Source organism: Gymnodraco acuticeps, unplaced genomic scaffold (genome assembly GCF_902827175.1).
Source record: "Gymnodraco acuticeps unplaced genomic scaffold, fGymAcu1.1, whole genome shotgun sequence".
Lineage (NCBI taxonomy): Eukaryota > Metazoa > Chordata > Actinopteri > Perciformes > Bathydraconidae > Gymnodraco > Gymnodraco acuticeps.
The window spans coordinates 238,882-248,565 of NW_022990622.1; the positions used below are offsets into that span (position 1 = coordinate 238,882).

Genomic DNA, 9,684 nt, shown 5'->3' on the forward strand with positions numbered 1-9,684 from the left:
GCGACTCAGGTTCTGGTCCAGGCTCTCGTCATCTCACGCCTAGACTACTGCAACTCCCTCCTGGCTGGTCTACCTGCATGTGCCATCCGACCTCTGCAGCTCATCCAGAATGCAGCTGCTCGCCTGGTCTTCAACCTTCCTAAATTCTCCCACACCACTCCGCTCCTCCGCTCCCTTCACTGGCTTCCGGTAACTGCTAGAATCCACTTCAAGACACTGGTACTTGCTTACCATGCTGCGAATGGATCTGGCCCTTCCTACATCCAGGACATGGTTAAACCGTACACCCCAGCGCGTGCACTACGCTCTGCATCAGCCAAACGACTCGTTGCGCCCTCGCTGCGAGGGGGACCCAAGTTCCCATCGGCAAAAACACGTGGGTTTGCTATCCTGGCTCCAGGATGGTGGAATGAGCTCCCCATTGACATCAGGACGGCAGATAGCTTGCACATCTTCCGGCGCAAACTGAAAACTCATCTCTTTCGACTCCACTTCGAGCGTTAGAACTATTAACGAAGCACTTTTATACTAATAAAGGACTGGCTTACCTAAAGCCAGTTGAGTAGCACTTGAAATGTTTGGCTCTATGAAACCTGATGTACTTATATGATTCTGTTTTCTTCAAGGTTGTGTCTTCCTGGTCGAATGTACTTATTGTAAGTCGCTTTGGATAAAAGCGTCAGCTAAATGCAATGTAATGTAATGTAATGTAAGATGACAAACACCACATGGATGCACATTCCAGGTTTTTCTTCTTTCAGGGCCAATGAGAAGCAGAGTAGGGGCGGGTCTTCGCATAATTAAATAATGCAGCAAGCGCCAAATTCGCACACACCTCTGAGAGCAATCGTTATAGTCGTCCACATCTGATGAAGTGTGTGAAAATTCAAGTCAAAGATATTGTGATATTTTTTGTTGTTATCCATATCGCTCAGCCATACTTGGTGTGTTAAGCTGTTCATGTTTAAATGTGTAATGTGGCATGGATTGTTTGAACAAGTGTGGTGTGATAAATGCACCACAATCTCAGAAATTAAGATATTGTTCTTTGTCCAGTATTGCTTATAGATCAGTGATTCTCAAACTTCTTTCAATAATGTACCCCCTTTGAAAAAAAATGCAGCCATGTACCCCCTGATCAGCGCAAAAACAATTTGTTAGGGAAGAAATGCCTATATAAAGAGGTACAGCACAGCGCTGCACCATCGGTGTCTGATTTATTAAAACAACAACAGTAACTGAGAAACACTTAAATGCTACATTTCAAATGTTTACAATCCATCACTAAATTCATGGCAAACCAATTTTAACATCATGCAATAACACTAAGACGACATTAATTGCATTGCACTGATCTTTTTAATAAGTTATACTTACAATTTAGTGAGAAACATGGGCTTGTGCTTCACTGAGGATCTTTGTCATTCTGACAGGGAGGCCACTGCAGTTATTACACTTCGCGTTTTGAAATATGTGTAACTCTGTTCATATAAACCCACTCTGCTCAAACTTTCTTACTGTTCCTAAAATTGGTGTATTATTTATTTTTTCAATTAACATACAAATAAATCTCACGTACAGTACCCCCTGCAGTACTCCAACGTACCCCTAGGGGTCCGCGTACCCCCATTTGAGAACCACTGCCATAGATAATAAGAGACCAGATAACAGGGGAAAGAGACGTTGCTTGAAGGAAGAGGGAGGGGTACTGAGTAGCTGGCAGCCCCTCCCAACAGTGTTCTCACTGCTCAGGGACCCCCACCGTGTTACCAGTTCCAGGGCAGTAACAGAGTAGAGATTGCACACCTACCTCAAGAGTCAATGTCATGCATATTATCAGTTATTCTGGTCCATATCCTTTAGGAGAGTGTGTTATGATGATTATCAGTTCATTTTTTGATTATCATTAAAAGAGATGTTAATTCTTGTTTGAATTGTGTCTTTTACTGTCTTTACCAGCTGGGAAAATAACTTATGTTAACCACAGAGCTGATGCTTGAAATTAATTTGTTTTCTTCTTACCATACTAGTGCTTAAAAGAAGGCTTTTTAGCCTTGAAGTGGATGTTTTATAGACAGGTCCCTTGTTTCTAGTTAAACATAACTAAAATAAAGACAAAGTTGCTTATCAAGACAAGGCAAGTAACATTTACTTGAATTAAGTCAAAAAATCTTCCATAGAAAGCACTAGATAAGCTATTTAAACTCAAATCAAGACGAACTAGATTTAGAATCTAAATTTAAGATTATTACACTTGGTTAGATCTGCAGTTTTTGCAGTGATATAGAGAGAACCCAATTAAACCAGCTGTGAAAAAGGAGATATGAGCAGTGTTGCAGCTGTTCGTTAAATTCAGGAAGTTAGCTTAGCTTAGCATAGAGACTGAAAGCCCAATGAAGACTATTATCTGAATAGTTGAATCTGTATTCAAACAGAAGTGAAACACTTTGTGGTTGTATGTGGACAGAAGTTGTGAGCAGGCTCTACAGATCGGCTCTGTGACATCACTGCTGCTTGTGGGTTTAAAATGTATATTTGTCTACCGATTACACAAAAGCATTCATAAGTCTAATTTTGAAGAGCCTGACAGGTTAAACTACGCTAATCCTCTTTACTTTCCAACCCACTTTATGTTTGGATGCACACTAACCACTTAGCTACGATAATGCCTGTGGGCACTATCATTCTTCACGTTCACCACACAGACATCAGAGTGATATCAGAATGTTAGCAACAAAGAAAATGCGTGTTGAGACGATTACTGCTTTATGAGTTTTATTTGATGGAAACATATAATATATGATGTATAGAAAATGATAAATAAAAGATTATATTATCTTAGTATTGCTTTAACTTCAGAGTATTAGAGGTCTGTTAAAGTTAGCATGATGAAAGCTGTCTTTATAAACTCTCCTGAGCAGCATGGTAATCTCAAACACTGTCTCACACCTGCTTTTGGATCGTCATCACTGCCTCAGCAGCTGACACATCTTGTTTCTCCTCCTGACCCTCTTCCTGTTTCTCCTCCTGATCCACTTCCTGTTTCTCCTCCTGATCCACTTCCTGTTTCTCCTCCTGATCCACTTCCTGTTTCCCCTGCTCTGCTACAGGATCAGAGTACAAGGAGGAGATGTTCCCGTCTTTCCATGTGACCATGATGTGCCCTGCTTTGAGCTCGCTCACCTCCCCGTTGGGTGGGGGGGGCTGGTCCTCTCTGAGGGGGACGATGGTCTCCAGCTCCTCGCTCCTCTGAGTCCCAGCAGCTGCTGTCTTGTACTTCGCAATCTTCCTACGGCTCCTGAGGGGAAAAGAACAGGAGACTGACGATGAACAGCCTTTAAAACCATCAAAACTATTCATTTCCCTACATGCATTGCATTGGCAGTGTCATAGTGTAACTTCAGGTCCTACTTGTTGGCCATGGCCCCCATTCCCAGCAGCAGAAACCCAACAAGAAGGCAGACGAAGGCCAGTCCCAGCAGCACAAACGTCCATATGGTTGCTGCAACAGGAAGCAGACGACACTGATATAACACACAGCTCAACACGTTCTCCCTCCCAACTCGTGATCTGTTGACGTTTTTCTGCGACCTTTTCCTCACACTAGTTTTTTTAAGTTTCTACACGGCTAATACATTCTCTGTTTAAAGAGATGAAGTCTGATGACAGAATGCCTTCAGGAGCACTTTTTAAAGCATCGTGCTTCTAGTGATCTGTGTTATTGCGTTGCACTGTTGGAGGAGCCTGTGACCTAAGCATTTCATTGTCATAACTACACTGTAGCTATGTACAAATGACAATAAAAGCCTTGAACCTTAAAGGACAAGCACCATGTTCCTTTTGTCTGAACACTTTTTTGAGATGTAAGCGTTTAAAATGGTCTCTGATGTGAGATAATGGTCATTCCATGCTTTTGCTGTGCCCAATAGCAAATAAGGCTATTATTTGAAATAAGGCTCAACTATTGAAACTGTTCCTTTAAGATGTTTCCTAAATGTTGGGTTTTCCAACAAATGTTCAGCTTTACTACACTGTTGCTCTGCTGAACATTAGAGATCTACCGGACCAGTAATCAGGACTCAGTCAAAGAGTTCACTTTTTCCAGCGATGCCTAAGGTGTTAAAAAGTGCCATGTACATTTGAACAGAAGGAGAACTTAGTTTGGGTTTTTTGTGTTCAGATTGATCAAGACTGTGTATGGCCTCCAGCCACTATTAAGGAAGCATGTAACCAGCAAGATTTGTTTAACTTCATGTGTATCTGTTTATACGGCGACTGAAGCACATATATTCATAAAGGACTTATTTCCCCCTGTAGGAGGCCATCATGACATCTTATCAATGTTGTCTGATTAAACCTCCAGTGAGTGATTTATGTATTAAAAATGCAACACCTCTACCTCTACTAGTAAAGAAGCAATGCTAGCCATTAAAGATAACCATGAGCCAACCCAGTCTCTTTTCTAAGCCCTTCTCTTTACTCTAATTCACCTCTCTCTTATCATGGTGGAGCGGTTTGTGTGTCACCATGAACCTGGAGGCTGAGTTGTCAGGAACTTCAGATTCCCCATGGCAAATTGGCCTTATCTTTTTTCTGTGATGAGAGGGATTTCTGACAACATTTCTATAAGATGAAGTATTTGAGGAGCAGCAGCAGTACTTACGGTCCTGTGTGCGATAGAACCAGCGCAGGTAAGCTCTCTGTTCCTCCGTCATGTCGCTGCTCTGCTCCTCTGACGCTAACTCAAACTCTTCTGGATGTTTAGACGCCCTCTTGGATCCTGCAGAGACACATATCGTATGACACATAAAATACAAACCCATAATCAAACTTAAATGATAATAATGTTAAATAATGTCTCCAAAACAAGTCAATACACTACATATTTGTTGTAAAAGGTCACAGAGTATTATGTTTTACCAGTTGTCCAAATTCAATCTTACACCACATTTGTTTTTCAGCAATTCTAATCTTAAATGACCATTTTCATTTCCTATAACTAATTTACCAGATGTTTGTTTTAACTAATACATGGCAGGTACATTAGAAAAACGGCCATTGGCCACTTTTAAAGCTGCAACACCTAATGGTAGCCACATGGGGGCAGCAGCACAAGCTGTAAACACAACATTATCACAATATGAAGCACATGCAGCACATAACAGCTCACAACTTGACATGTGCACTTCCCCTACTGCTTAGCTCAGTTTCCAGCAGCAGCAAGATGTTTCAGTGAGAACGCTGTAAAAAGGCTCTGCTCTGCAGCACCAGACAGACTCAGAGAGAGACAGCTGCTGGACCTTGTGGAACATTTAGCAGCTAAAGCAGTAGGTAGAGACCAAAACACTCTAAACTCTAAAAGAGAGAGCATGATGGATATTGATGTACAAATGACTCCTGGATGTGGAATTCAGCACAGGCCTGCTTTAATCCTCGCTGACTCACTGAGTCTTTCGTGGCAGATGTCCCCCTCATCCAGAGATTTCCATTTTGAGTGTTTGCTGTCATGTGCGAGAGTCAGACGCCCGCCATCCACTGACAGCAGCATGGAGGTGTTCCTGCTGATCAACCTGCCCCTGTCACAGTCCCACATTAACCCCCTCACATCCACCCCCGGCCCCCAGCAGGGCCCCGTGTGGACGGGCTCCATCTGCAGGGCCGACAGACACCTGGATGATGGGACACACATCAGCAGGCCCTGGTCCACCCAGGCCCACTGCTGAGACTCTGAGTCCAGGCTGCAGCTCTTTAGCAGGACCTCCCCTGTGGCGGAGGTCTCCTCCAGACACAGGCTGCGCTGCATGTTGTGGACCATGAAGCCCCTCGCCCCTGCAGCTGTGTGACAATCACATGGTTAGATTCTTTGTTGTAAATATAACCATTTCATTTAAATGTGTCTGAATGTCGTATGAACTTACCTAACAGGGGAAGAAACAATAAGATCCAGGCCTCAAACATATCTACAGAGGAATAAGCATTGTTATCAGTTATCACACAAGATTCACTTTCACATTACTATCAGATCAGAGGGTGATTCAACAGGTATGAACCTGAGCATGATGTGTTCTCTATAACTGTTTGTTTTGTTAAACGTACAGTACATGACTTTATATTTAATAAAATCCACTTAATAAATCCATACTTGATGTTAGTGTCCTCTGTTTTTGGTCAATATCATACATTACACAGAACATGTTGTTGCAATGTTTACCTCTGCTAAGCACATTTCATATTCACTGATATAATTCACATAAATGTTCATAAACGGAACGTTCCAAAGCAAAAAACAATGTTGTTATGTGTCAAATATTAAAGATCCTTTACATTTTTGTAAAGAGTTTTGAAACTTGTACACTAGTAGTTGTAGTTGTACAGCAGTTGTTTTTTCAATCAAATATAATCTGAATAAAAACGAAGGAAACAAGATCAGATATGAATGTGCTATAACTATTGAGTGAGTGGTGACCATCTGTAAAGCTTCCTCTAGTGCAGTGTGACCACATGTTCATTTCCTACAGCATGTGATTAAAGCTCCGGCTTAAGTATAAAATTACTGGAGAGGTGTCAATCCACCTCCTGGGCACTGCCGAGATGCCCTGGAGCAAGGCATCAAACCGCCAACTGCTCCCTGGTGCTGACAGACCTGCAGCCTCTCCGATCTGGCACCTGTATGTGTACTGTACCGTGTGTATATTTAAAGATAAATATACTAAACTAAATATCCCCCAAGGGATCACTAAAGGTTCATCTTATCTTAATACAAATACCCCCATACAATTTACAATAATACATGTCTATTATTATATTCTAATATATAAGAACATACTGTGTACGCCTTGCGACCAGAATGCTGTCCTGATTCATACCATCCTCTACAGTGCAACAGCATAGCACACCACTAACTAGCATTATAAACTAGCAGAGCGCACACCATGGGGAGAGAGTGAAGCATTTGTCAGTAAACCACATGACCCCACACAGGTAGCACAAGTTTTACACGCTGTGACTAAAAGACCCTTACCCTCCCCGAAAATCTCCTGATTATACAAAAAAAGTACAAAAACATGAGTCAGAATGCCAAAGTTAATACTATTCAACTGTCTCATGTTGAACCATACATATACTAATAGAGGGGTTATTAGTGTGTGTACTCACTTCTAGGATGTTCTGTCTGGCTGAGATGTGGAGGGAATACCAGAGTGTTTAGAAAACACAACGATGAAGGACGACACTCTTTCCAAAGTTCACGGGGAGGGGCCTGCAACCCTGCACGTGACAAACTGCCTTTAAAAGCATATAGACTGTTCTTATTTATTGGTGGTGAAATGAAGCAAGGCAATAAAATGATCTTAGTTAGAAAACTCAACCATGTCTGTCCTCTGGATCAGCCTTTTTATGTATCTGTTCCGTCTGCACGTTACAATAAAGAGAGCTCAGGAACTGTGCAGCATTTAAAACAAAGTTCAGACTTTTCATTTCAGGTCTTTGACCTTGAGGCCTGCTTACTTTAGACAGTTACCTCTCTTCTGTTTGTGGGGGGGGGGGGCTCACTGGTTGAAGGATTTAACTTTTATAGCAGAGGTGCGGAGAGGTAAATGACCTCTGTGTCACTGATGTTTGCGTCTGTTCAGATAAGAGAACCAAATGCAGTTCAGCATCCAAACAGAAGCACAGAGTTCAGAATCACAGTAAATACTATTTAATGAATATAGAAGACATAGTAAGGGGAATATAAACAGCATAGTGTGTAATGAACAGTGTGACACTCAGCAGTCACAGTAGGCAGTGCAGATATTAGTAAATTACATACATAATTTAGTTACATAATATACAGTGCAGGCGTAATAAATACTAACAGTAAACAATTATGAAGAATCTTTATTATAGATCTGATGTGTACAATATAGACAAAACTTTATTCACAATTCATTTTACAATACATCATAAACACATCTTTAACACTGAACAGCTTCTAAGACACCTCCACTCCCCCAAAAAACCGTTTGAACCTTTTCAGTGAGAGAACAGAGCTATTCACTTTTGAAAATCTAATGTTCTCTTTCATAATGTCAAAACGTTCCTCTTGTCTTTACTGCACTCATCTGTCCACCATGGGACGGCTCTCCTGTGAATCTGTGACCAAAATAACATAATAATAATAATAATAATAATACATTTGACTTATATAGCACACTTTAAAGACAAACGTCATCTCAAGGTGCTTCACAAAGCTATAAGGAAAAATAAGTAAAAAGATATCTAAAGGAGCATATTGGATAAAATATGGCAATATAAAAAAATTTAAAAAAAGGTTAAGAGCATAAAAGGTTTAAAAATAAATAAATAAAGTAAAGGACAGTCAGTAAAATGCGGTGTGGAACAGGTGGGTCTTGAGGCATTTCCTAAAAACTGAGAGTGATGCCGAGGTCCGTATGTTGGAAGCTGATTCCACAGACGTGGACCCAGGGAGGAGAAAGCACGGTTTCCCATGGTGACCAGTTTTGTCTGCGGAACAGCCAGGAGGTTGGAGCTGTCTGAGGTATGGGAATGTTTTCTGGTTAGCAGTTCCTGTAGGTAGGTGGGGCCAGTGTGGTTGATGGCGTTGAAGACCATTATGAGGACTTTGTAGTTGATCCGGTGTGTTACAGGGAGCAAGTGGAGTGAGTGAAGGATGGGGGTGATGTGCTCTGATTTGCGTGTTTTTGTGAGTATCCGGGCGGCACAGTTTTGTACATATTGTAGTCTAGAATATTTTTTGCCGGAATGCCTGCAAGCAGAGAATTGCAGTAATCAATGCGGGAGGTGATGAAGGCATGGACCAGTTTTTCTGCGTCCGGTTTGGTGAGGGAGTGTCGCATTTTGGAGATGTTTCTCAGGTGGTAGTATGAGGCTTGGCAGACCGTCTTTATGTGTGCTTGGAATGAAAGGGATGAGTCCAGTTTCACACCTAGGCTCATTTCAAGTGGGGAGAGGGGAATGGAGTGGCCATTGATGCTGATATGAGGGATATCAGTTGTTTGTGTTTGATGTGGTGTTCCAATCAGAATGGCCTCTGATTTGCTGCTATTCAGTTGGAGGGAGTTGTTGCTCATCCAGTGGTGTATGTGTTCCAGACATCTTGAGACATTTGAAAGTGCCAGATGTTTATCCGGGGCAGTTTGGAAATAAATCTGTGTGTCATCAGCATATGTGTGGAAGCTGATGTTATGGTTCCTCAGTATTTGTCCCAGGGGCAACATGTAAATTAAAAAGAGCAGTGGCCCAAGGACTGACCCTTGGGGTACACCAGAGGTGACACAGTGTATGTCGGAGGTGCTTTTTCCAAGACGGACATATTCCTGTCTTCCTGTGAGGTACGAGTGGAAAAAGTCCAGAGCCTTGCCAGCGATTCTCACCTCCTAGAGTCGCCGACACATGATGGGTAGTGATTGGTCTAATGGATAGTGAGGTGGATAGTGAGGTGGGCTGAAGATCAGAAGGCTGTGAGTTCAAATCCCACCAGGAACACCACCACTAGTGTGCCCTTGAGTAAGGCACTTAGCCCTCAGTTACTCCAGGGAGAATGTCCCTGTAATCGGTCATTAAAAGTCGCTTTGGATAAAAGCGTCAGCTAAATGAAATGTAATGTAATGATGCGATGGTCAACAGTGTCAAATGCTGCACTTAAGTCCAGCAAGATGAGTA

At 42.0% G+C, this 9,684-nt stretch overlaps 1 protein-coding gene across 1 annotated transcript; it reads right to left on the bottom strand.

The window, feature by feature from the left end:
• Positions 1 to 2,758: 2,758 nt before the first annotated feature.
• Positions 2,759 to 7,458, bottom strand: si:cabz01068815.1. The gene is made up of 7 exons (XM_034229099.1): positions 7,368 to 7,458; positions 7,156 to 7,266; positions 5,919 to 5,960; positions 5,446 to 5,835; positions 4,664 to 4,780; positions 3,412 to 3,502; positions 2,759 to 3,298 (listed from the first exon to the last, which is right to left on the bottom strand). Exons 3-7 carry the CDS (start codon positions 5,956 to 5,958, stop codon positions 2,944 to 2,946), a joined length of 993 nt encoding a protein of 330 aa, XP_034084990.1. The 5' UTR covers positions 5,959 to 5,960; positions 7,156 to 7,266; positions 7,368 to 7,458; the 3' UTR covers positions 2,759 to 2,943.
• Between the last annotated feature and the right edge of the window lie 2,226 nt (positions 7,459 to 9,684).

Bases quoted from the DNA above. Each gene is read 5' to 3' on its own strand.
- si:cabz01068815.1 (XM_034229099.1), bottom strand. From the start codon at position 5,958: ATGTTTGAGGCCTGGATCTTATTGTTTCTTCCCCTGTTAG. The intron at 5,836-5,918 runs GTAAGTTCATAC...ATTGTCACACAG, and splicing joins ATTGTTTCTTCCCCTGTTAG to CTGCAGGGGCGAGGGGCTTC. The intron at 4,781-5,445 runs GTGAGTCAGCGA...GTGTCTCTGCAG, and splicing joins CATCTGCCACGAAAGACTCA to GATCCAAGAGGGCGTCTAAA.